At 44.9% G+C, this 27,871-nt stretch overlaps 1 protein-coding gene across 5 annotated transcripts in view; it reads left to right on the forward strand.

Annotated features, from left to right (window-relative positions):
• GRIA3 (glutamate ionotropic receptor AMPA type subunit 3) overlaps positions 1 to 27,871 on the forward strand; it is a 152,956-nt gene that overhangs the window by 96,458 nt on the left and 28,627 nt on the right. For 4 of the 5 annotated variants that reach the window (XR_008825478.1, XM_056359721.1, XM_056359719.1 and 1 more), the window contains exons 9-12: positions 1,224 to 1,331; positions 2,441 to 2,647; positions 12,295 to 12,671; positions 19,981 to 20,179. Coding sequence is in view for 4 of the 5 variants with exons in the window: in XM_056359721.1 (XP_056215696.1) it covers positions 1,224 to 1,331; positions 2,441 to 2,647; positions 12,295 to 12,671; positions 19,981 to 20,179 (891 nt within the window). In the remaining variant the exon portion in view is untranslated. The remainder of the gene's footprint in view (positions 1 to 1,223; positions 1,332 to 2,440; positions 2,648 to 12,294; positions 12,672 to 19,980; positions 20,180 to 27,871) is intronic. The other variant, XM_056359722.1, reaches the window with a different exon arrangement.

A 27,871-nucleotide genomic window follows, 5' to 3' on the forward strand; every position in this document is an offset into this window, starting at 1 on the left:
TCTTGCAGTCTTCCCTGTCCCAGGAACCTCATTCTATTCTGTTCCTGGACCAAACAACTCACCCTGCTTGATATCTGCATTGGTTTCCATGTCAGCTTCAGACCCCGCTTCTTCTCTTAAAATCCTTCTGGAGCTTTTCCACTGCCAAGCATAATACCTGCTGTCATGGTCCTGTGCTCAGCCCTATCCCCTAAACTCCCCTCCATCTTTCCCTTCCTCTTCGTAACAGGCCTTGGAGCTGTGGTGAAGCTGGAGCCTGTGTATTTCAGAAACCTTCAGAAATTAACAGAAAATAAGTTTGGGTTTAATTAGGATTTGCTACTCGCATTCTATTGTCTCCTAAATAAAGGATAGATCCTAGTGGGATAGTTGCTTAGGTCCCTGTTATAAAAGAAATTCAGGGCAGATTTTCAAAAATCATTAGGTAGATGGGTTCTCAGGAGTATCAAGAGAAGAATCTTTGTGGCCGAGGCACATAAATCCGCCTGATGTCACCTGGCTATAGGTACCTGACCTGCTTGGTCACTGCTGAGACTCCATAAACTCCTCTGCACATATTAGATAACAAAATACCTCTGGTCCTGTCCCAGCCATTCAGCTTAGGTTTACAGAGCAGGCAAAAGCATTACTTCTGTGTTGTGCAGAAATGCAAAAAGGAGTGTAGTAGCATAGCAATGTAGCGACCGCACCACGAAGGTCAGCGCAAGGCAGCCGACAGATAGTCCCCTCGTGGGTTTTGTACCCCACGCTGAGGGTAGTGCTGCTGTGCTGGCATTGCTAGCGATGTCTGTGCACCCTCTCTAAAGCTAGCTCGGGCGCCTCTGCAGGGACTGCCTTCGCTGGCCGAACCGCAGCAGAATACAGACAAAAATCACAAAATCAAAGAATTTTACTCAGAGTGCTGTGCAGTTTATTCCTAGTTTACAGTATATTATTATGCTGTGGATACATAGGATTTTTTTCCACAGGCACCGTGATGATGTGGATTTAGAGAGAACTTCGTATGTATTTTCACTTGGATTTGGCTTGTATTTATTTGCATGTGGGCTTGAGAACATTGTTTCTTTAAGGAAATTAAATAAAAGGTAATGTAGTCCTTTAATGGCAAAAATGTTGCATGAATAAGGGTTGCAAAGCCTTATATTTTGACAGCTCATGTGACAAGTGCGTGCACCACAGCCTTGTGAACATATGTAATGAGGTAACAATCTCTATTTTTATAGGCTGGTTATTGGAACGAATATGAAAGATTTGTGCCAGCTTTAGATCAGCTTCCCTCTAATGACACTTCATCTGTGGAGAACAGAACTATAGTAGTCACTACCATCTTGGTAAGTTTTATGTTCTTAGTGTGTTTGTGTTTAGGAAAAAAGACACATGGCTCCTAAGGTGTGTTAGACACCTCGCCAGGAGGCAGATGTTGAATGCGATGTGACTTCAAGTGGCTGAGAAGTTCGGCATCTTTGACCCTGCAAACTCCTATGTGTATCAGTAAGTTTACTCACAGGAGGAGCTCGCTGAGCTTGACATTGCACTTTGCTGCTTCTCAAACACTTGAACTCAATCAAATGCCTCACAGAACTGAAGTTATTATGCATGTATGTAAATGACTGCAGGATCTGGCCTTCCTGCTGTAGGGTCAAATCTTGCACCCCTCACTCAGGTACAGCTCCTGTAAACTCAACCCCTGTGGACTGAGTAAGGGTGGCACAGTGGAGCCTGTAGAGAACTGGAACTGCTCTAGCACTGGGTGAAAAGCGACCTACACCTGTGCAATTCCAAAGGAGTAAAGCTCTTCCTCTTTCTCATAAACAGCAGCACCTGGGTCAGCCCCAATGCCTCTGGCAGATGTGTTCTGTACAGCATTGTTTGTGACTTTTATGCCTGTTGCAATTCTACTAAGCATGAGCCAATTTTATGTTCCTGAAGCATTGTATTTTATACTCCTATGGATTTAGCGAGATATAATCAGCGTTTCAGCTAGAATTTTCTAAGAAAGCTGAGGGAATTTAGTGACAAAAATTGCTACTGAGGATTTTAGCCTAGCTTCCCTTGGGCTGCTTTGAAAATATCTCCATCAGAGCCCCATTCTAGGCCACTGGGGCCTTAGGAAATTGTTTTGATGGTACAGGTGTTGGGTATGTCAGTTCTTTGAACGCTAAAACCTGAATTATTACTACGGTGATGCTATTTGACTGTCTCATCAGGCCTAATTCTGCAAAGAAAAGTGTAACTTTGTTAAGTGGAATAGTCCTGTTGTCTGTAGGATCAGCCAAGGATTTTTAAATTGCAGAAGTCTGTCTTTCTAATTTCTGTACCAAAGCAGGAGATATTGTAAATACTTGCCAGTAATATAAAGGATAGTAACAGCTCTCGTTTTGTATGTTTTAAAGCTGTATTTTACATTCATAGACTTTTGATCTTTACTTTTGTTTCAAAGGAATCACCATATGTAATGTATAAGAAAAACCATGAACAACTAGAAGGGAATGAGAGATATGAAGGATATTGTGTAGACTTAGCTTCTGAAATAGCAAAACATGTTGGAATAAAATACAAACTGTCAATTGTTGGAGATGGGAAATATGGAGCTAGGGACCCTGAGACTAAGATATGGAATGGCATGGTGGGTGAACTGGTCTATGGGGTAAGTTTCTCTTAACCTTCATTTTAATGTTCTTCATTAAAAAGTTATGCTCAAAGTTAATAAACTGCAAAATAAAGATCATCTGTTTGAATACCACCTTTAAAATTCTAGATATTTCTTTGTAGTGCCATTTTTATAGTCTGCTTTTCTAATCGTTTCATTGCAGGAAAGTGTGACTTTTTTACTGCTTGCTGTTGTTCTCCAAATCAGAGTTCCGAAGTGGCACTGGGCAAATTGCAAATTCTTGTCTACAGCAGAATTTCCAATTTGCCCTTCATATGCTGCTTCTGCATTTGCCATGTCTCCTTTTTCTCTGTCAGTCTTGTAAGCGCTGGGAGGGTGCCCCTCCCATTAAAGGTCTGATCCTATGATGCTGGCCCTCATCGGATCACTGATGCCACTTTTGTTTGAGCAGAGGCTAAAGGCTCGGTTAGCCCCATGGTTGCTTTTCAGGGTAAGAAGCAATGCAGGTGTGAAATCACGGACATCTTTCTTTCTTTTTAAACCCTGGGTTTGGCTTTAAAAATCAACTGTCAAACCAAAAAAAAAAAGTCTTAATCGATTGCATTCCTCCTTATATTTCTATATTGGGTGTACATTGCTTTGTTTGGTAAGAACAAAAACAGTCTGGAATTGCCATTTTAGAAACTTCTTTGAAAATGAGAATTTTGGAATACAGATAAACCAGATGGAAGGGGGAGAAAATTGGCTTTGCAGAAAAGAATTTACAAGCTGATATTTCATCATTGCTTTTTTTCCCCCAAATGCTAATGAGATGATTTGTGATTCCGCCCAAATCTTCTTTACAGTTTATTTTTAACAAGCTTTCCTTTATTAAAAATATCTGAGCAGAAGTGAGTATTTCAATTGCCTCCTTTTGTTCCATGGCTGAGTGTAATTTCTAAAAGTCACCTCAGAATTTCTGTGGTATAACATAACATCATTCTTGCAAAATGTTTGGTGAGATAATTCTTTTCCAATGAATCAGTCTTTTTAAGGTAATTGCTAGATTTGCAGAATTTTATTCATTCTGGAGCAGTCAGTCCTGATTGGCTTATTACATACTTGGTAGCCTATTCGACTTCAAAATATTTTATATAAGCAACAGTGGGTTTGTAGTCTTGTGTTAAGGGGAGGGAGGGGAATCTACTGATTAGAGACATTAAACAGGGGCCTGGATCCCTAGGTTGTATCTTCATTTCCCTGTTGCACTGAGGTTTGACGTTATGCAAATCTTCTGAACTCCCCATGCCTCAGATATGGGAAACCAGTGTTACCTCTTGGAGAGTACAAGTACCTCGAAAACCTCAGAAGCAAGGGTTTAGTTTAGTTGCAAGCATAATTACACCGCAGTGCAAACCTAAACCCTCAGTTTCCCCGTGTGTGGTTCAAGAAATATCAAGAGTATTAGCTGTAATTGGATCCTTCTGATATATTTGCAAGTACCAAGCAGTGGAATGGTTTATTCCCTTAAAAAAATAATCATACCATATGCAAAAGGCATGAGAAAAGAGAAACTGAAATTACTGCCAACAGCCAGGGCACAGGGACCGTCTGCACCAGGGGAGGAAAGGTGTGATATGGGGTGCTGCCTCTGGGACTTGAGCTGTGTAGGATTGGCCAGTGTAGCTGCCATACCATGCAAGATCCGTCCGGATAAAGGGCCACAGAAATGATCAGAGGCTGGAGCACCTCTCCTGCGAGGAAGGGCTGGGAGAGTTGGGGTTGTTCAGCCTGGAGAAGGCTCCCGGGAGACCTCGGAGCAGCCTGCCAGTACTTAAAGGGGGCTTATAAGAAAGGTGGGGAACAGGGTTTTTAGCAGGGCCTGTTGTGATAGGACGGGGTAATGGTTTTAAACTACAAGAGGGTAAATTTACACTTAATATAGGTAAGAAGTTTTTTACAATGAGGGTGGTGAAACACTGGCACAGGTTGCCAAGAAGGTGGTGGATGCCCCATCCCTGGAAACATCCAAGGCCAGGTTGGACAGGGCTCTGAGCAACCTGATCTAGTTGAAGATGTCCCTGCACATTGCAGGGGTTGGGCTCGGTGGCCTTTAAAGGTCCCTTCCAGCCCAAACCACTCCGTGATTCCATGATAAACAGGTTGGCTACAGCTGCCTTTTCCACAGCGCCCTGGGACGAGCCCAGCTCTGCCTCCTTAGCATCACACTGAGCCCTAGCCGCTTCCCCTTGACCTGACCGTGCTTGTGACCTTCCCACACCACCAAAAAACAGCCTCACAGGCACAATGGACCATTCCTTAAAACAACCCCAAGCCCACCCTGCCATTGTCATTTTCCTTTGCAAAAAAACTCTGATCCTTTGTATTCCGAAGCACAGTTTTCATCTGTGTTTTCTCATTAATGAAAAAGTGAGGAATGTTTCCCTCCCTGACCCCCAACAGCTCCTCTCCTCACTGCGAGCTCGGTTACTGAAGCCTCTTCGCTGCAGTGCTCAATTATTCAAAGGTCAGATGCATCCCGTGAGGTTTGACTGTAGACCCAGGTTAATGCTCACAGCCCAGCGCTGCTGAGCTAGCTCCCCATCCTGCCAAGCTGAACTTCTGAGCCAGCAAGCCACGCAGAAATCCACCTGGCTTTCTGTAAGCAGGGAAAACAGCCCTCCAGACCCTTTCCCAGCCCTGTCTGCAAACATCATGAAATACCCTTGGCCTCTTTCTCCATCTGTCGAGAGAGGGCTGTGTACCACACTCACAAGGATGTGCACGCAGCCCTTTGAAGCTGAAAAGTGCTCTGGAAGTGCTAATTATTTGGAGCGAGCACCTCATTTACGTGCTGATTTTCCTTTATGTCTCAGGGGCTTAAAACTCTATTAGGGAGCTAAAACTGTACGTTACCCCTAATGCCCCTGTGAGCCTTGTCTGCAAAATGACTATCATCTTTGGCTCCTCTGGATTCCATTTCGGGAAAACAAGAGGGAGATTAGGTTATAAATGCCTTTATTAGCATGTATGGAAGACAGGCGTGGGGAGATAAAAGAGGCCTGATTGGGTTTGGTACCAGGTACCCAGCAGCTGAACTGTGGCAGAAAACACAGTCTTTCAGACTGCATTTCTCTCAGGTGATAAACGGTGACCCATCATCTGTCAAACACAGCGTTTCCTGACCCAGCGAGCTTCTCACCACCACCTGGCGCTGCTGGGGGATCTTACCAAGCTTTTTGAATACTGTGCCCTTTTTTGCATAGCCCCATGCATGCAACTCTTCTGAAATAGCTCTTAGGACAGTCACAGGAAGAGAATGGCTTGTCATTTTAATGCCAAACCCCTAATTAACTGTACTTAATGTATACTGTGTGCCAGTTCGTTGTTACTGTCGCACTTGCCTCCTGTGGGATGCGGTGTAGAGGCAGGACAGAACGTGCAGCCGGGTCCTTGCAGCCTCCACACCACTGGGTCGGAGGGCTCCGGGTGGCGAGGGGTGGGAAGGGGCTCCGGGTGCAGGGGTGCTGTGTCACAGCCCTGATCCCGCTTCCAGACTAGCTGGAGGTCTGCATTAACTCGGTTAACTGGGACAGTCCCAAGAGTTGCACGTTACTGGGGATACACACACTGAAATACTTCCCATTAGAAGTTCTCCCTCCCCTGTCTCCCATCATGTCAGGGCTGGTTGGAGGGTGTGGAAGCCTGCCATGCCCTAGGACCCCCCCAAAGGTGAGGACAGGCTCAGCTGGCCCTCTTGGACCTTTCCTTCTGGCTTTGCAATGGAAAATCTGTACAAATGAACGTGGTTACAGAGAAGGGCTTGCTCTGTGGCAGCGTGGGGGACGCAGCCCTGGAGGCAGGGAGTTCTGGCCCAGCAGGTATTCCCAAACCGCTTTGCTTCCAACAGGAGAAGCCAGGAATTGTGTTAGAGAGTACACAACAGGACCTTGTAGTTTGTTAGCAATTTTCAAACAGTGGTGGTAGTAATAATAATTGATAATTATAATAATTAGATTTGACATTAAAATGAGATTTGTTTGATTTTTCATAAATCAAAAAATGCCAGTTCAGGTGGAAGAAAACCTTAGTTTTGCCATTTCACACTGATGGCGCTGAAAGATTCTTCTTCCTACCAGGAGAAACCTACCAATTCAAGCCCTATTATTTTTTAAACTACGATAGATTCCTAAAACACAGTCGAAATTTTTGACGGCATAAAAAGAGGAAAAGTGTAAAGCTTTTTTCCTGAACCTTTTAGAAGAGGGAAGTAGGTAAATCATTCTCAGACTGGGAGACTGAATCACTATTGAAATCTAACCAGTGAAGCAAACCAGCAAGGCAAGTGCTGTGTCCCCCTGTGATGCCCCGCTGGCGACATGCCGGGGGCTGGGGCTGCTGAGCAGCAGCACCTCCCTCTGCGCCCACCCGCAGGGCCGATGCTCGGGGCTTTGTACCCACCAGCTGCTCAGCACCAGACAGTGCTCTTTTCTCCTCTGTAGGCTTTTAGTTCTTCTTTCCCTTTTAAAGCAGGCTGCTGTTCTTCCTTCCCTGTTCAGCCAGGGAAAGCAGTCCCTCCCTGGGCCTGATGCTTTTCACAGCGCTGAGGCTAATTGGTAGTAGGTTTAACACAGATCTTAATTGTAACTACAAATGCTTTGGGAGTGGAAAGAGCAGCCAGACCTTACGGCCTTTAAAAGCACTCCTCAGGTAAAAAGACAAGGTCTTTACAAAAACCTTTCAGTATGTAAAATAGCGTAAAGGAATGAAGCAGGGATATAAAGGACAGGCAGTCCCCCGAACACGGGCAGCCTCCGCAGTCTGTCGGAGCGGGACCACCTACACATCTCCCCGCCTTGAACAAACCAACTGCCTGGCATGGCGCTGGCCTCTCGGCAGCAGCAGAAAGGCTACAGACGGCGTATGCACCCTCTGAAACGTAGCGGAGAGGAAGACTTTAATTTGATTCCTAATTCTCCTCAATTCTCTTAGCCTGTGGCAGAGCCTGACGGTGCCACGCGCGGGAGAAGCTGGCCCTTTGCCCCTCGCCCTCGGCTTCTGCACGGGGGAAGCCCAGGCAGGGGGCTCAGCCTCTTGTCCTGCACACACGCGGACAGATGCAGGACCCCTGCCCAGGCAGCTGCTGAGCCGTGGTGGCACCGGCCACGTTGGGGGACAGGACCCCAGCGCTGGCACAGAGCTGCAGACAGGGTGATGGGCTCCGGCTGACCCGTGTCCGAGCACAGGCAGAAGCAACACGTGCATGTCTGCAGCTGACAGAGCAGATGTACCCTTAATTACTGCATCTGCACACAGCAGTAGTGTCTCAGAAGGAACTGTGGGCAGCCAGGGAAAGCATGCGTGGGCTTAACCTTGGCAAACTACAGCAGGCAAGGCCAGCTGCATTCTTAACACCTTAATGCCTTTTTGCGCTGCTCGGCTACTACACGTTAAGACTTCAATGCAGCATGTTGCTGGTCAGGTATCAGCTGTTGGTTTTAAGTAAGTGTGAGCTAACGTGTTAAAAACACATTGTGCCCATGACCTGGCCCCTCAACACGCCCTGATATCCTTGGGTTACTGGACCCTACAAAGTAGCTTTTACCAGCAGCTACTATGGGTGATGTGTTGCTCTGACACCCTTTCTGATACCTGGGAACCTCAGGCTGCACTGAGAAGTCCTAAAATGTGCTCAGTCAGTCATCATTCCATCTTCTGACACCACTGTGTACCTGCAGGCAGCACTTCTGGGGTGCCTGGAGGTCTGGTTCCCCATGGAAATTGGGCAGCATCCCTCTGCTCTGCGCACAGGCTGAGTGCTGGCTGGCTTCCCGTCACACAAAGGTCTTGCAAAGTCACCACAGCTCAGACCCACGGCTTGAAAAGTGACCCACTAGCAGAGAAATTATTCCGTTTGGCAAGCATGAATGGCCAGAAGCACGTAGAGGCAGGAGCACAGCCGGTAGCTCTTGCTGTCCCTGGTGTATGGCTTTGAAGTTAGGAAGACTGATCTTTAGGTCTGTAAGCAGACGAATTCGATCCCTCCTTTTGGATTACAGAGGTGGAACATCCCATTGTTTTTCTTTCTCCATGCAGAGGGATATTTCCATTTGCTGGTTTTTCTCCCTCTCCTTAAGAGTCTTGAGGTTTGCAGCCCCTGGGGTCAGCTTTGAAGAGAGTGGTAGTGCCTCTGTGCTGTGTCCTCTCTAAATCCATCCCTCCCACACTACCAGGCAAAGACAGAACAAGCCTCAGAGGAATCCATGACATTTCTCGCCCGGCTCAAATGCAGTGAAGATGATGTTTGAAACGCCATTAGTCATGAGTGATTAGCAAAGCTTAGTTGTTGAGGTTCTCAAACCCCCCTCCAGTTCAGGGCACGGTTGTGCTTGTGTTCTTTTTCATCGAGCTCAATTTTTATGGGTTCTGCTTATCTGCAGCCATAACAGGGAGGGAAATTCACTACTGTGCTGCAATTATTAATGATCCTTTAGGGTGCTTAGAGCTCTCCATAAGCTCTCCATTTCAAATACTATATCTCCAAATAAATAAGCAAAGAGCGACCTGCTTTTTAAGGTCTTTAGTGCAACTAACATTCAAGGGAGTGGTGGGGGAACTGGATTGTATCCAGGCTGGGGTGCTGGATTGTAGCTGGTCCGCTCTCAGTGCCCTGGTTGTTGATGGTTTCCTGAAACCCTGTGTCTGAACCCGTGCTTGTTCCCTCTGCAGAAAACAATTGCTGCCGTATTCACTTAAGGCACGAGGGTGTTTGTTGGTGTTTCCAGTATACTGGACACCTATCAAAAATGGGAGGAAAGCAGGAAGACAGAAATGTATCAGAAAAATAAATAGTTGTAACCCTTGTAATATTAAATGAAATTTGAAATCATTTACAAAGAAATCCACACTGTGTGATACAAACGAGGACACGGCAACAATCAGGCCTTTTAAAAGTGATTTGTCTGTGCTTCAGCACAGCATCAGCTTCATCCCCTCAAAGACCCCACAGGAGCATCCTGCATGAACGCATCTGCTCAGGAGGAAGATACAGGCTTTATTGCATGCTGCATCAGCACTTAGGAAGAGCTCCGCCGTGTCTACTTTGGCAATTAAAATATTACTTTGGGAGAATTAAATTTCTCCGAGTCCAGGAAAACCCTACAGAAACCAAATGCTCTTTTAGCTGATCCAGCCGTTTGCGCCCTGATGAGCTGTTCCAGGGCTGGCTGTCCCTGTGCAGCAGTGCCCAGCAGTACGGCACCCGCCTGCCCGCTAAGCTTCGCCTCCTGTGGAATTACTGCTAGCTTTCCGCAGGGGTCCGGATCCCTTAAGCTTCCTTTAATAAGGATTAATTTGTAGGTGCCTCATGAGTTCAACACAAAATACAGTAGCCATGGTCAAAGCGCTAGCCGTGGACTCTGACTTTGTTTAAAGGTGATATTCTGTGTGGTTCTCACACTTGCTGGCTGCAGGCACCTGATGTTTAACAGTAGCTCCGCAAGCAGCAGCTACAGGACAAATACATGTGTTGGGGGAATTATCAGTGAGCAAGTCCCAACATAATCCAGTCCCTTTACCACGCCATGCCCACGTCCCTCCACGTCTATTACTTCGGCAATTAACACATTCATCTGCAAAGCCAGTAGGCACCCACACCCAAAGGCAGCTGGCATTTTCAGGTTTTGTATTCAAGCCGGGTGAAGCTAGATTTTTGCAGTAAGTGGCCACAAATGAGGCGAAGGGTTTCTCCTCAAGGAAAGCGGGAAAGGCGATGTCCCAGTATGCCGTGAATGTCTGAAGGGGGGGAGAGGGGCTGTGAGAGGGTGTGCCAAGGGCCATGGTTTCCCAGTGGCTTCCTCATGTGCACAGGCATGGTCTGGCCTGATTATTCCAAGCAGGGAACTTGTACCCTGTGGCTACACGTACCAGTACAAACTGTTGATGCTGCGGAGTGGCTGAAGCAAATGTAGAGGTGGTGTGCAGGGGGGGACTCCCCGGTGCGGGGGGCGGCTTGCTGCGGGGAGGGCCGTGGGGGACCAGCACATCTGCCATTAGCTTCAGCCCTTAAACTGGGAGAGTGCCTCGGGCATGGCTGCACAGTGCCACCGAGGCACCAGCTGGCACAGCCTGTGGCACTGAGCTGAGCCTTACGAGAAGCCTTCCCCATTTCTGCTTATTAAACTTAAAAAACCCCAAAAAATAGACCCAACTAACTAGGAGGAGGAGCAAGTCAGATATTCATGGAAGTCACATGCATCATCATCAGATTTACATAAAGGCATATTCAGTTACTTTATGGCACTGATTTTAATCACTTCTTGTGAACGTTCCCTATTTTATTCAAATTTCTACTGAGCCAGGTTTTATTTTTCCACCAGAAAGAGAGGCATACTTACTAGTATGGAAACAAAAATATGATTTAAAAGGTGCACAATGGTTTAGGTACTAGTAAGTTAAACTGTCCATAAGAATATTTTTTTCTTTCTCAAATTCTTAATTACCAATGAAAGGCCATCTTTATAACTGTCAATAACATGAGTTAGTGTTTAAAATAGAACAATACAAAAGAAGTGTATGTAGACTCCCATAACAGTAATTTTTAAATGGAAAGGGCTTTTTTTTAACATTCTAGTCCACTCCATTGCAAATACTGACCCCTGCTTTGGTACTTGGCTGAATCAAGGCTGGATTAGCTGAACAGCATGACTTGAATCTTTCTGGCATTAGAAATACAGATGCAATTAAATATCTTGAAAATCTGTTCTGGAATGTTATTTTTCATCGGGTAACTAAGTAATTTTTTTACTTCACATTCTTACCCTCCCATGGAGTCCAACAAATTTTGATCGAAGGGAAGGGTATGGGTTCAGGGTATACCACCACCCTGGTGAGTGGCAGATGCAATGAGATGAGATTTTGCTTCCAGATGACAAAGCCCCAGAGCATGATCTGCGTTATAGATCTATGGAGCTAAGTTCTGTAACATAGGGTGGTATACGTTGTACTGAAAAATACTACTCAGCGTTCTTCTCAGATAACCCAGGCTGTTTGCTTCTCTGGGACTCACAAATCTGTATTACTGTTCTTCAGTGACCACAGAAAGGGTGGACTCTCTGCATCCTATCCCCCCGCTATTTTACCATCTTCTGTTCTTCCTTGCAATGGGGTTTCAAAGGAGTATATGAGCGGTAGCACCCAAATGCAGCTGAAATTCTGTAACTGATTACTTATCTTAAGTTCCTATTAAAGATCCTGGACTAATCTGTAAGGCAAGAGAGTTTGCTGAGAGAATGGAAAAGAGAAAATTAAAATACAGCAAACATAATTTGCCCCAAGTCTTCAATACAGGTGGATGGATAGAGACCATTACTAGAAATGGACATTTTTGTAGTTGCCATCCCTCTCCCTGTTCAGTTTGTGTAGCGTTTATTCATCCATTTTAACTAATAGAAACATAAATACATGTTGGTACATCATTGCCTCGTTGTGAGGCCCTTGCATAGATTTGATTGTAATTTTTCTTGTTAATAATCTTCTGTCAATATCGTGCAGTCCTTTAACTTCAGTACTGCAAAACAGGCTGCAAAGAAAATGTTTCCTACTTACTCTTGTAATTAATCATCTTATTAATTAGCCTGAGACTCTAGATTGTGATTATGTTGTAACTGTTCAGTGACTAACTTTGGTTTGTTTTCCCTTTTCAGAGAGCAGATATAGCTGTTGCCCCCCTCACCATTACATTGGTGCGAGAAGAAGTCATAGACTTTTCCAAACCCTTTATGAGCCTGGGCATCTCCATCATGATCAAGAAGCCTCAGAAATCTAAACCGGGCGTATTCTCTTTCCTGGATCCTTTGGCTTATGAAATTTGGATGTGTATAGTCTTTGCTTACATTGGCGTCAGCGTAGTTCTTTTCCTAGTCAGCAGATTCAGCCCTTACGAATGGCACTTGGAAGACAGCAGTGAAGAACCACGTGACCCTCAGAATCCTCCCGACCCTCCAAATGAGTTTGGAATATTTAACAGCCTTTGGTTTTCCCTGGGTGCCTTTATGCAGCAAGGATGCGATATTTCTCCAAGGTTTGTTCCATATCACTCCATCACCTTTTTGCATTTTATGGTCATTTTCTGATGCCATGGTGCATATATGTTACTTTTTCAAATTTCTTTTTAATTCCAAATTTTTTTTATTTTGACATTCCATTCAATGCTGAGCATCATCATCAAGCCACCATGCTTGCTAGCATTTACCTCCAGAGTGAGTAGCATTGCTTTATAATGCCATTTATGCATTTCTGCCGAACTTATATACACCATGTTGAGGCTGTAAAATGCATGGGGTTTTCTGTTTTCAGCAATGCTTGGAGGGCTACCGTGTTTTTGCTGCATATCTCATTTTACGGTCATCTCCTTGGTGCATATAACATTTTCTGCTTTGCAAAATAAGAATTGTTTATTTTAAACACTCACATGCAACAGCACTTTAAAACACTTCCACTCCCGTCATGGCTTCTGCTAGTCTTTTTACTTGCTTTTGCACCTGATTTCTCTAGTTTGTTCTTCCTGAACCATCCTTTCATCTATTATTAATTTGCTTACCACTGTCTTTCGTATGTTCGGGTCTCCATATGTGCCTCTCTAACAGTTACTGCGTACTGCCCTGGATGTGTATTGTTATTTCAGTCCGATCTAACCTGCTGTCCCTGTGTTCGTAGTCAATATGGTTAATAAGCATTGCCGGTTTCCATAAAGATTTTTCTTATTCATGAATACAATCTTTCTGAATAAGGCTGTAGGAAAACATGTTTGATATTAGTTCCAATTTAACAGAGAGCACTGGTATTAACTGTTGTAGAATATTTCTTTTTTAAATGAGTGTGTTGAAAACCACCAGACAATAGCAAAGTTCTCCCTAATTGAACAATACATACCACAAATGTTTTTTGAGTTTTATATATATAAAATATTCCTATATTTACACTGGTGAAATACTTCAGTAATGTGCCTCTGATAAGCAGTAGAATTAACTGGTTTCTTAGTGACGGAGCACTAGTTACATTTTGTATGACGATATTTTAATAACCAGTTTACAGCTATTTTAGTAATTTTAGTAATTTTAGTAATTATACCTATTTAGTACAAAAAATACCTGCTTAGTACAAACAGGATGCGTTTTTTCCCTTTAACTAGGTTGCTAATTAAAGCAAGAGAGAAAGATCTTTTATAATACTGATGGTTCTATTTATATATTGATGATCCTAATATTGATATTTTCTAATATTTGAAATACCCCTTGTTGATGTCCGTCTCTGAGTACCTTTTCAATACCCGAATCATTGAAAAGTTTCCCGGTCCGTATAGTGGTAGGGATCTTGAGTGGCCTCACTGAAGCAGGTCCAGGACAAACCTTCCATGAGCTTTCATGGGCAAGATCATGATTTTACCTGTTATCATGTAATGATGATCCTTTAAGTTCACAGTCACTGCACATTCAAATCTAATGATCACAGCGAAATCCAGGACTTTCAGAGGTACTGGCGTATGCCTGCTGGTATTTGATGCAATTCATGCATATGTTTTAAAAGGCTTGATAGCTGCAATTAGATGTCATACTGATTGACAGATGTGTATAATATGCTGTGTAAAACACACACACATTTTTGCCTAGTATGACCGTGCGTTAGTTTTCGCAGTTGTCGGTGTTTGGGCGTGCTGCCTCACTGTGTAGCTGTTAACCTTCCCCTCCTGTTTGCTTTCTGCTTTGTGCCTAAATTTGGTCTTGAAACTTTGCCCCTCTGCTTGCCATTGAAGGTGATGAGTAGCAATAACATTTAAATTGCTGTTGACCATGTGTGCGCCCAATCTAAAGGACCGGGAAATAAGCACTGGGACATCACATGGAAAGCTGCAGGCATTCACTGTTTCCGCTGGGTCTGGTTATCGACAGGTCAATAGCAGTACACAGGGGGTGTGAAGCTCTCATGTGACTCTGACGTCTTCGGCCGTTCACCTTATATAACGAGTGGAACATATTCTACTTTTTTTTTCAATACTACGATGATAAGTGCCTTGGAAATACCTACCGGGAAAAAAAAAAAAAAAAAGAGAGAGAGAGCAGTAAAGCTATTTATTTTATCTGTCCATCAGAAGCTGTTAGCTCAGTTATTATGGCCCTCGTTTGAATACATTGCCCAGTTATTTTGTTATCTTTCGTGATAACACAGTCTGGGCAGTTACATGCATCATTACTGAAAAAAAACAAGAAATTTAATACTTTGGTTTAAATTCCAGAAACATTGTTCCTTTGAACGGTATTTAAGTTGATTAAATGTCAAATTTCTTTTCCGTAGAAGGGACTATTCCCAAGTATTCTGTTCTTAATTCGTATCTTTGTAAGGTTATGCCATTTACAGTACATTGACTATATGAATGTTTCATACTATTTTATTGCCATTAAAAGGGGCTTCATTCTTTCATTGTGAGTTTTGTCTGAATAAATTTCTTATGTGAGAGCGTGCAGCACTTGTAGAGAGATGCCGACAAGCAGTCTGGAGAGATCACTTTTGTACTTGCTGATAAAGGCTCTTTCAGCTGCCTTTGTGTGGAACAGCTGTGACATCTAATGACTAGTTAGATCTATCCTCGGTGAGTATGCTGTGTGGATATTCCAGAGGATATATCCCTATACTCTCCTCTCTGTATTTAATAGGAGTCATCTAAGCGGAATCAGATAGCAGCCAAAGGATGGGGGTTAGCGCATCCCTTGATGGAATCAACATTTGTTCCAGCAGTTTTGTTCTGCTATCAAAGGCTGCTGTGTTTTCTGCATAGTGAGCTAAAGCATTGAAAATTCACTTTTGATGGATCAAAAGTAGATTATTAAACTCGCTTTAATGTAAGATGTGTACAGCAAATGGAATCAGGAGAAAACACAGTCAAATCTGTAACACTGTTCTGAGCGAGAGTATCTTTGAAATCTCTGTGAGAGCATGTGTTTTCATTTTGCTCTTTATTCATGTGGAACAAAGAGGCTAGATTAATTAATTGCTGATGGAAAAAGACAGGGGGTTCATTAAAAATTATCTCATGAGGCTGGTCATTTAAGAGGGTGTATTTCTAGATCCCTGTTTTCACAGCAGAAGACTCAAGAGACTCCTATTAAAGGCCATGGGAATGACTTTGTGGGACTTTCAGAACAGCAGCGAGAGCTGGCTATGTCTGAAACTCCCACCGCCAGTTCCTATGATGGAAGAAGCATCTCAAGGCAGCGCTTTAGATGCTGTTATTGCCTGTGTCCTGTCCCAGCGGGTGAGGCGAGGGCCGCCTGGCAGCAGAGGTAGGGGGCTGGCCGAGCGTCTGAGCGAGGGACCTTGCTGTGGTGGCCACCTACCATGTGCTCAGAGGGCCAAGGGATTCTAGACAAGGGGAGCTGGCACCACAAAGACCTGCAGGGCTATTTGTCAATATAGCAACCGCCTTGTATCGAGCAGAAGAGCCCGATTAAAAATTGAGTAGTGCGAGCAGCTGTGTGCTATAGGAAATCAAATGCGTTTTGTGGCCATGAGTAGAAACAAAATTCAAGCTATTCTGATAAGTAAATGAGGTTTTGTTCGAATGTATTATTCTCCTGGAAACTGAATGTGAATTTGAATATTTATTTTGTTTTTCTCTTGTTACTAATTTGCTCTTATTTGACTCCATGCTTCCTTTTAAATTTCCTCTCAAGGTATGCACTCTTCCTGTTTACTTGCTTTTGAAAACACCGTCTGACCTTGTTTTGATAATTGAGTTATAATTCTGTTATTCCAGGTCTTTGTTACTGCTCTCATTTGTCAACATGCTAATTTGCTTTAAAATAATGTCGTGCAAAGTACCTGTTTATTGAGGTAATTTGGAAAATGACATGTTGAGATAAAGCATTAGTTGTTTGCTGTTAAATTACAACACTGCACACTTGGACAGGTATGTCTTCATCAGAAAAAGTGGCACTGGTATTAAAAGCTGCGATTGATTTTTCTATAATTATTATCTGAGTAATGGGCAAATGTTTCTGTGATTCACAGTACAAACCATACAAGTATTCTCTTATTACCAGCCCAATGTTTTACGTACTAACCCTTTTTCTCCCGCATTCCTCTACACCAGCCCCTGCAGTGGGTATAAGGAGTCTCCATATCAGCAGATGGACTGACTGGGGGGAACTGGGGTCCTTTGGACAAGGAGGCTGCCAGGCCATGCTCATCCGCGTTCTTGTTCTTTGGCTCTCTCTGTCTGTCTGTCTTTCCTTGAGTGTCAGCTTTGTGGTTCGTTTTGTTTTTCTTTTGCCCCGTCCTGTGCTACCACCGATGACAGCTGTGTCAGCCCCGACTGCTTCATAGCAGCAGCTGTTTCATCTTCCTTTTCATGCTCATTGGAAGACTGGGAGAAACAACTCTATAGTGACATCCACTTCTCTTTCAACTGGCCTGAACTCTTCTGAGAACACCCCTGGTCCTCATCTAGCAAGACCCCTCTTTTGCATGTAGGACCCTCCGGGAAGCACCTTCTTCGTCGAGGGATCCAGCCATGCCCACCTTCCCCTGCCTCTCGGCTGTTCTCCATTTTTTTGTCCTGTATCTGTCTGACTTGGTTCATGCAGGTGGCAAGATACTTTTACCTTTCTCTGCGTGTAGTATGCTGTATGAGCATGCAGCTCAACACAGACTTTTTATTGTTACAGCAGTGTGAGCTTGGGGTTTTGCTGGTTTGGAAAATGCGTGTCTGCTGCACATCTTCATCCCAGCAGCCCATCTGTCCTGCTAACAGAAGGGGCAGCTACCAATGCAAGTAAGACATTTCCTGTGGGAAACTATAGGGAGAATGAACACATACTACTTTGTTCCCAGTAGTTCCACTGAATTTATCGAAACACTCTGGCAAGTCTCTTTTTCGTCTTCCTATTAAAGCTGGAGGGCCACAGGAACCTGGATACCTGGGACAAAGCTAGTCTTGCTGTACGTGGCTGGACGTTCCACATGCTGTACCCACTGGCCAGACTTCTGCTCGAACGGCAGGGTGAGGAATTCAGCTCCAGGTTTTCTCTGAAGATGGACAGTGTGTAGTGAAGGAATGAACAAAAGGGAGATGAGCTTCACCTGGAGTAGCCATCTAAAAGCAGCAGACTGTGTTTTACTTAGGTGTCTCGGTTCCTTCCGAAGTCGTGTGACAGATGGGCACCTTCGGACGTGCCCCGTGCTACAACAAGTGAGAAAAATCTCTCTCAGGGTGTCCATCTCCTCTCTCTTTCTGCGCTGGCTCCAAAGGGAGCCTAACCCAGTGAGTCCAGCAGGCACGGCTTTGTAGTTGGCTACGGTTACGGCAGCCCATGTAAGAGGCTGTTTGCCGTGTAGGGTATCAAGTTTTACAAACTAGCTCAAGCCAAGACCCTAACTGGTAAGGGAACTGGCCAGAAAGGACTTTAGCCATCTGTAAAATCCCAGCATACTCATTTGATACTTACAAAGGATGTAGAGCGAGGTAGAGAGATGCCTTGACTTACTACTTTATGCTGGATTTATATTTCTGCAGCTTCCCTTTGCAGCTACTCAGTAGCCATCTGTTAGTAAGCACAGCTGCAGCACAGCCCGGGTTGAACCTTGGAAGCCTTTTATCCTCTTGGGATGCCCGCAGGGAAGGCAGGGAGGGAAGCTGCCTCTGCCTGTCGGTGGCCCAGCGGACGTGTGCCGGCCCTCAGGAGGGCACACCTCTGAGTTCACACCTCACAGGTCACTGTTGCCTGACAGACGAAGAGGTGACGTTGGCTCCTCAAGCTTCCCTAAGCATTGTAACTGCCTGAAGCTCCTTGCACATGGGTACGGATTGATGCAGCCGTCCCTGGGGCAGTGGGAGCGGAGAGCAGCAGGGCTCACCCCTGAGCTTGTTCCTCCACATTCCTGTTCCAGATTGCTCTCTCTGTTTTTATTGTGTCGCTGATTTTTGTTTTTTTTTCTTTGATGTGTTCTTTAATGTCGGATGGATTATTTTCTTTCTTTCTTTCTTTCTTTTTTTCTGAATAATTTGATGGGATTTTTTGAATGGCTCAGGCAACCTCAGGCTCTGGCCAAGACCAGGCACTTTACCAGCGAACCCCCCTGTGTGGGTGGGGTGGGGCACGTCACCAGACTTGCTTTTTTTCCTGTCTCCATCTGTTGGTAGGACAACTTGTACCCACTGTCTGGGGATGGCACTGAGGGGCTTGAAGGAAACAAATCAACAGGTAAGAGTTTTCTTGCTTTCTGTTTCTTCCCTTCACACAAACTGCTGAGGACGACAGCTCCCGTGTTCCAAGGATTTCATGTATCTGGGATTGATTCTTCCTCCACTGGTATCAGCAGAGTTAAGGAAAAACGTATGAAATACCTTTGTCTCAGCTCCTGAAATGATTCCTGGTCGAAGTACTGTGTGTGAGGAATAAGCACTGTACATGGCGGTGGAATTCCCCACCCAGCTGAGCAGCATGGCACTGGTGTCCGTCAACCCTGAACAAATATTTTGAGCCTGTTGTTCAGTTGCTTTAAAGCATCAAGAGCTCTTACCAACAGGATCTAGACCTCCTGACCACTGGTTTGAACACTACTGTGTTTACAAACGGGCTTTTTCTTAGTCCTTTTGGTATCCTTTTAAAAAACAAAACCCCAAAACCACCACAGAAACAGAATGCAATTTTCTGCTTCCTTCTCTGTTGCTCTGGTGGTTCGGAAGCAAGAATACGCCCAACCTGGAACAGTGCAACATGCAAATTGTAATTAACATAAAAGAAACCAGCCTCTCTCCTCACCTCATTATGCAAATTGAGTCTGTAATTCCTCTGAGGTTGTGATGAGAGAAGGATACTGGATCATTTTTCTGTTATTCCATTGCACATTTACGTGCAGTTTACTACATCTTAAATTGTGAGAGCAGATGCAGTAAAAGGTACATTCGTGTCCTCTGAGCTGGGCAGCCCCCGAAGAGACACAATGCTGGCATATCGCAAGCAGGCAAGCGGAGAAGGCAAAAGTCTTCCAGCAACAGAATTCTTTAGTAAAGGGTCTGTGGAAGTCAGGAGAGCTTGTTCCTCTCCAGGCCTCTGGTGGTGTTGGCTCAAACGAGTTATTTCTTAATTGACTCTCCTTGTTTTCACTGAAAGATTGGAGAGGGAGTTGAACTGGGTAAGAGCAGGTGCACGCCGAGTTTGCTGTCCTGGGAAAGGCTATCGGCAACTGGCTCACAGTCCGCCTGCTCACAGATACCTGGAGGATCCAGACAAAAGGGTTTTGCATGTGAATTTTTCTTCAATGAACTAAAAAAAAATTTAAAAAAAATGATGGAATGTCTTCAAAGCAATTTGATGATGTGTGTTTTTCCATAGATCTCTCTCAGGGCGAATTGTCGGAGGAGTCTGGTGGTTCTTCACTCTCATCATTATCTCTTCCTACACTGCTAATCTTGCTGCCTTCCTTACGGTGGAAAGGATGGTTTCTCCCATAGAGAGCGCAGAGGACCTGGCTAAACAAACCGAAATAGCCTACGGCACTTTGGATTCAGGCTCAACCAAAGAATTCTTTAGAGTAAGTCTGTCAAATCTCCATTAGAGCTTTTCTAAACTGTAAGCACCTAATATACAGGTTTCAGCCTCTTGTTTTTACCCAGCTGTAATAGCTGTTCTGGGGAACGCTGCTTTGTGCAATCAGGGCAGGCCTGAGTGCAGATTTTAATATCAAAAGGCATTTTATCAAAAATGGATGGGTTTGCTCAACCTGAAACATCTCAAGATGGAAAGTCTGACCTCTGCTATCATGGTGAAAGGTTTTTCTTACAGTAGTTTCAGAACCTCGGTCTGATGAGCAATAATGCAGTCATTAGCACAATCTTTAGCAAAGAAAACTCTTGGAGGAGTGATGCTCTTGACCTACTTGCTCTGTTTGCCCAGCTGGCAGCTGTTGATGCCATCCAACATCAGTGTTCACTTGCCAGAATGAGCAGGGGCATGGGGGGCGTGCGTCGCCATTGGTTTCTGTATGGTGCATGGATTGCTGCGGTTGTTGCTGTTGCTCACCAGTGTCTGGCTGTGGCCGTATCAAGCGGTCAGGGGTGAAACTTTTGTACCCCAGAACACTGGTGCGTATTCACCTTGGCTAGGGAAATGCTGGGTTTGCAATATTTGGGGGTAGGAGGGGAGTATGGACTTTTATTTAAGATGATCCTTTCTTTCTCCACTTTGCCAAACTGCAAAGAGCCTTGTGAGGGTCATTAAAAACTCTAAAGGAGACCTCAGACCACTTTTATGTATCTAAAAATGTTGCGACCTGAAAAGCTTTTCTTTCCAGCCAAGCGCTGAAATGCTCAGCCCTTGCAGGGAACTCTTGGTTCTCTCTCAGCGGTGCCAATCAGATGCCATTCAAAACAACATTTTCTTGTAAAGTGGTCAGTGCTGCAGGGCTAATTATTGCCTGTCACACACACTGGCCAGGTGCAAGTGTGAGGGAGGAGGGAGAAAAAAAAAAACCCTTGCTGCTGTAGGCTGATGAAATGCTGAGGGCTCCTTGAATAAATACTGAGGGCTCCTTGAATTTGTTTAAAATTTCAATACGCAGCCACACACACACACACATACGTGTATGTGTATATCTGGTATAAAGCTGGAAGTGAATGCAAAGGTGTTTTATGAAGCTTTTATACTTTGCCTTACTTTTGTGTAATGTCTTTATACAAAAATAGGTAGTATTTCTTAATTAACTGTGGTGGCTGGTACATTATAACAGCTTCTGTTTGTACTGAAATCCTGAAAGATAAACACTGACCTTGTAAGGGTGACATGAGAGTGTAAAAATTTGTATTCTGTTTAATTACCAGCCTGAGGCAGTATTATCTGCGCAGCAAAAATGAGCTGAGTGGACCTGTCGGAAGGGGTAGCAGAACTTGATTAGAAATATGGGTGCTCTTTACAGTCACTATACTGTTCTTAGGGGGCAAAAAAATCTTCTTTTGAGTATGTAGTTACTGTTAATACAGAAAGAGGGATTGTACGGGGGTGTTTCTTCATTTCCTTAATAGTTTGACACAACAAGGAAATCCCTTCTCACCCAGAGATCAAAGGAATGAGTGTTTCATGTGAAAGGATACAAAGTCTAGTAAATGTATGAATACTTTGTTGTGCTGTTAATAGTCTTGAGATGAGCTGTGACTCTCTCCTGGTGCTGGAGAGCAGGGCTGTGAGTGAGGATGATGTGGCAGGAGCTGCCAGCTCCATGGGGCATGGGGACAGAGGGCAGAGTGGGATGTATCACCTGCTCCATGAGATCCCGACGGGCCAGGTGGGAAGGAGAGTGGGCCCCGAGTGGCGCTTCTCTCTCATCAGTGGTCTCAAGGCACACAGCATCGTTTCAGTTGTATTAATTTTTGCAGAATAATTAAGTGGAATAGAGTGATGCAGCCATGAAACTGTGGTAATTAGAGTCTTCTTCAGCTGATTTGAGAAGGGCGAAAGCTTTGCCTTAGATTAAATGCATATGTTCACATAAATACTTCATTGTACAGTCTGTATTAGCTACTTAGTAAGACGGTAATGATAGCTGAAACCTGAAATAACTCTTAGAGGACACTTGGTTTCTGAGCACCTGCTGCACAGACTGCCCCTGCTCTGTGGTTTGAGGTATTTTGCTCCCTGCAAGATCTTTCCCCACTGCTGCCAGCGCATCAGTGGCAGCAAGCGTGTGTCAGAAAAAGCCAGGAGTTCTCCTGGGTTCAGTGCAATGCTTGGTCCCTCTGTGAGGGGATTATCCTCTTCCGCTCGCTCCCCACCAGCATTTAGCCAGTTTGAGCAACAGTCGGCGGAGCGGGTCAGGATCACCTACCCGGTGAGAAACGATGCTCCTCACGGAGGGGGTGGCTGCGGGAGCCAGTTGGTGCCGTTCGCACACTGGCTGCCCTTGCGTACCTGCAGACACTGGCTGTGGCGTGTGAGAGGCAGCTAAATCTTCCCTAGAGATGGGAGAAGTCACCTGGCTGTGAGCAGGAGGTCAGCACGTGTGTGGAGGTACCAAGAGCAGTAACTTGGCTTTGTAGCTGGGCCATGGCTTCACAGAGGGGGCACAGGACAATCTCTCCAAGAGCCCATGAAGGAGCTTGCACGGGCATATCTCTTCCTAGAGCTGAAAAGCTGAACTGTTTCTCAAAGCTCTTAGTCAGATACTGATCTTGAAGGCTGCTGTTGGCCAGCGAGAGGTGCCCGACTGACGACAGCAAGGAAAAATTGCCTCCTAATGACTCGTAAAGGGAGGACATGTAAATGAGCTTCAGATATCCACGATCTTCTCTACATGTGCAAGAAGGAGCTCCTATAAAGCCTTGATTCCATGGTTCCTTTCTGCCAACCCCATTTCCAACCAGGATCACTTTTGAAGGTTTCTTTTAGTGTGGAGACCTATCTGCGAGGAACTGGACCAATACCAGCTCCTCATTTCAGATGAACAGATGGTAATGACTTTCAGCCACTTCAGACCTGGGCAGACTCCAGCTAGTGACCTATTTTATAGTCTTGGCCATTTCCCTAAACATCACAACGTCTCCCAGATAGACGCCATCCCAGCTCTGTAGGTTAAGCTGGATACACCATTGCTGTTCCAAGCGTGCACAGTGACTGCTGTCAGCGTGACATTGCTCTCGCAGTTACAACAAGAGTTACAACAAATGATTTTAAAACCATTTCACGGCAGGTACCGTTCACGCTCCCCACTTGTTGCTGGGTGTTTGTCCCCCCAGCATATCTAAGAACGAAATGACTTTTCCTGTATTTTCATAGTTGTTGCTTGTTTCTGCTCAGAAACATTTTACATTGTGCACTAATTAGCTTATAAAGGCATTTAAATGGCAATCAATGGATTACATCAATTCCCTTTTGGCTTTCAAAGGGCACTCATCCATATTGAAAAGGAAGAGAAAGAACCTTGCCTTGGATATTTATTAATACGCAGTCTCAGATTAAGGGCTCCAAAATACCTCTTTCTCTTTCTTGAAAAGTGGCAAAGGCCTGTACTAAAATGCAATTTCAAATCACTAAGTTACTGCTTTTAAAGGTGTATCTGTTAGAATTAACATCTTCTAATACATTGAATTAAAGCCTCAGCATATCTGAGCAGCTCACCAAATCAATATAACACCATTTAATCCAAATTCAGCACTGAGCCTAGGTATAATACCACAGTCTAATAGGTTTCACACCTCCAATATGCATATTTTCAAAAGGCATGACCTTTACAACCAATTAGTAATTCTTATGTAAACTTGGCTGTATTTGAACTTCAGCAGAAGCAGAACATGTTTCTAGACATTTAGAAATTTAAATTGCTCTTGAATTTATGGTGGTTTCTTTTAATTGATAGCAGGTATCTGTGTTAAGGGGCTTCGTAAAATAACTTTCAAAGTACGTGTGTGTGATCATGGACAAACCGAGCTGACCTGCTCGTACACTTCACTGAAAACCTGTGGGGTTTTTTTGAAAACCCGTATTGCAGAAGGTGTTCTTGGGGTTGATCTGGTGTGACAAGGCTTTACAGGCTGAGATACTGAGGCAGGGAACGTGTAGCAACATCTCGCATTAGGTCCTTCTGCCTTTTGTGGGAAATTGAAGGCGGCACGTATCACACCATTAACAGTGTAGCTAATCACTGTTAACTAAAACTAAGGGAAAAGGCGTCCTCAAAGGGCTGACATTTTATTGCAGAGCTTTGTATTTTTCTCAGCAGTAGTTTCCAGGATGTCCCTGACAAAACCAGTCTGCTGATGGCTCCCCTGTGCCTCAATGAGATGACTTACTGCTCTGAAGTCAGTTACTGGTTTTTTCTCCTGGAAACGGCATTAATTGCCAGTCCTGTTAGGAGTTTCAGTAGAACGGCCAGAGATCCTTTGGGCATGATGCTTCCCACTCTTACAGTTGGTTGCTCCTACCTGGTACTGATGTTCATGAGTGTTGGGTAGAGTTTGACGTTGACGTTGCTTCTGCTGTCAATAAAGACTTTAGGCTCAGTGCCTGGAGAAGTCACACAGGCTGACAGCCTTCAAGCACGGCTTAGGTACTTCAGATAGTATTTTTAGGAACTTTTTTGCAATGCAGTAAAAAATTCACAGCTAAGGCTAAAGTCTCCATTAGGCACGTGGGCGTGATAGCTGACTTGAGGACACCAAGGAGCCTGCATATGCTTTCCTTGTGCCTCCTGTGTGAAGGCCTTGCCTCTCATTGCCCTTGCATAGTCTGCCCAGATGCTTCAGTAATATTTTGCTCTTAATTCATCTTTTGCGAGAAGGTGATATTGTTCTTCTACACCTTTGTGGGCATGTTCAGCACTTGAAATTCCTCTTCAGCAGTTTCCTCAAAAAGCAGTTCTTCCCAAACCAGGTTCAGATGTGAGGCCATTCTGGGCTTTGTGTATAGATAACATATGATATAAAACTACAGGTTTTAGGATGCAGGAAATTGTGGTTTTATCAAGTCTGAATTAGTTCAGAAAGAGCAGATAGAACAGCACAAGATGCCCTGGCAGGAGATTTTGTGTTTCTGTCCGCAGTACTGGTTGCCCATGCTGAGGAAGGTGCTTTGACATGGAAACAGGTATCAGAAAAAGCATGTCAGTATGGCAAGGGGACTGGTGGGGCACCCCTTGAAAAGAATTTTAAGTACAATTTGTTTAGCTGGTAAAACTGAAGCCAATACAGAAAACAATTTGTTCAAAAGAAAAAAAAAAAAAAACACCACTGGGCAGATTACGACCAAAGCAAAAAATAAACATTTATCTGAAAAAAACAGTGAAAGAACAAATTAACAGACTGACCCCAAATTCCTTGGAAATTAAAACCACATTCCTTAAACCCATCAAAAGGGTTTTGAAATACCTTCCAATAAAAGCTCTGGGCATAACTCAGCCCTCCCCTCCTGTTCAGGCTGTGCTCCGTAGCAGGCTGTGGGAGGTGGGACTGGTGGCACTGGTGATGCCAGCGCGTCCCTCCCGGCTCCCAGGGGCAAAGTGCGGCTGGATCCTGCCCTGGCTGGCAGCACGCAGAGAGGACTGCCCATCACGGTGTCCCCCGAGAGGACTGCCGGTCACAGTGTCCCCCGAGAGGACTGCCCATCACGGTGCCCCCCGGGGCCCTGGGCAAGGGCAGGCTGTGGCAGACAAGCTGGTCCTGCCGGCGCGCAGCCAGGCGGGAGCACGGCACCATCCCGGCCCCAGTAGGGAAAGAGGGAGAAATCCTGACCGTAATGCGCTTTGAAGCACTAGCATGTTACATCCAGGTGTAAGATAAAGAGCTCGTTGCTTTCCTCTGATGGTAAGGTTGTGTGAAGACAAGAGGTAAGGGAAATAAATTCTATCAGCGAGCGGTTTAGGTAAGGAAAAGCCTTGAATTATGAACCAACAGCTGCCGTGTGATCATTATGCATTCTGTGCCATGGAACGATATCGGGATCGTCATTAGAGCCTATTAAAAACACCATGGTGAGCTCCGTGCATGCAGCGCTAAGGGCTTCATCTGTAGTTAAACTCTTTGATTTTTAATTTCAAAATTTATTTTGCTAGTGAAGATGAAGGACTTGCTTCTAGCTCAGCATTCATACAACTGCTTTGCTTTTGCCTTTGGATAAAAGTATGATTAGCAGTCTTAAGCTTTCTGTGTTCTTGGCATCGAGCAAAACAACATAGTCATCATAACAAATGTCTGACAAAAATATTGAAGTGTGATTGTATTTATGGACTTTAAAGAACAGAACATCACAGAGAAGTGATAGCTTCCAAGTATGAGCTGTATAGATCTTTGATAAGCAGTGTGGCAGCGATTAATCAGAAAAAGGGCTGCGGTTTAACTGTTTTTCAACACTGAAAGTGTGAAAAACACATTCACCCATATATCCTCACTCCCTTCCCTGTTTGATATAGGTGGGGGTGTGCCCAGATATTAAAAGGTGAATGCATGTGTGCAGAGAGATCACAGCCTCTCCCTTGTGTGAATGATAGATGATCTACTTGGGGGGTTTCTTTTCTCTTAATCTGTTGAACCTCCTTTCTGCCACATGGCTAAGAGGCAGTTTTAAAGCCAGCAGGAAATCAAATGTGACATAATTACAAAAGAAATGCTTTCCCGTGAGGTGATCTAATGTCTTTAAGCCTATAGATTGGAGAGGAAGATGCATCCTTACGGGAACTAGAATTAACAGCTCATCCATCATCCGCTCCTTGGAAAGGAAGCGTTTGGATGGTGCTGGGGTTAAGGTGGCTGAACCGTTCTACTGATTTCAGCATCCAGCCTGGATTTAACGAAGCTTTCAGTCAACACTTGATAACAAATATTTGCACAAATCTTTCCTTTATCTTCAATAACAGATGGCATTTGTCTATCCACTGTACCCGTGCTTGTGGTTGAGGCTTTCCAGCTCACCTATGGCTGGATACTGCTGGGAAGTTGATCTGGATAAGCAGGGGGCTGCCGGCGAGGCAGTGGGGGTAGCCGGTGTCCCTGGGCTGGGTGCGGGTGGGTGCAGCCGGTGGCAAAGCCCAGTCCAGCAGCTGGCAGCGGGTTAACGCCGGAGCCGCGGCTGCACCGCAGAGGCGAGCAGTGAGCGCCACGGGGAGAAATCACTGGCTGTTGGAATGCTCTACTTCTGGGAGAGCAGCTCTGTGATAATGATAATGACAGCGCTCAAGACAGCCAGGACCCTGGTTTTTCAAGTCTCTCCCTAGTTTACGTAATGCTGCTGTCTCACATTAATACATGCTTATTAGGGATTCATTTAAAATACATGGGTGCTGATAGATTACTCACAGCGCTGCTACCGTTACTTTTGCATAATTAGAAAATACATGAAGGTTTAGAAGCTCTAATGATGTGAATATGAAACATCCCCTCTTGCAGTCCACTGGGGTTTCTCCATCATTGCCTGTATATTGGCCTGTTCTGTCCGGAGCTGAAAGCTCATTAGACCTGACAGTGCTCAGATCGTGTGCTGGAAACGCCGTTCTCTGTTAATTTATTACGGGCCAGATCCAGAGCAGGGCTGGTGAACTGCTCAGCTGCCCAGGCGAGCCTACCCTGCTGAACATGTCACTGCTGGAAAGGTGCCCCTTAGCCTGCAGGCTGACGTAAGCCCTCCCTCCGGCCGGCTGGGGTGTGCGCTGCCTTCTGCGCCCCAGGCGGGCAGGGATGCGGGCAGGGATGCAGGCAGGGATGCAGGCATGGAGGCAGGCAGGCAGGGAAGCAGGTGGGCAGGGAGG

This window comes from Falco biarmicus, chromosome 14, assembly GCF_023638135.1.
Source record: "Falco biarmicus isolate bFalBia1 chromosome 14, bFalBia1.pri, whole genome shotgun sequence".
Lineage (NCBI taxonomy): Eukaryota > Metazoa > Chordata > Aves > Falconiformes > Falconidae > Falco > Falco biarmicus.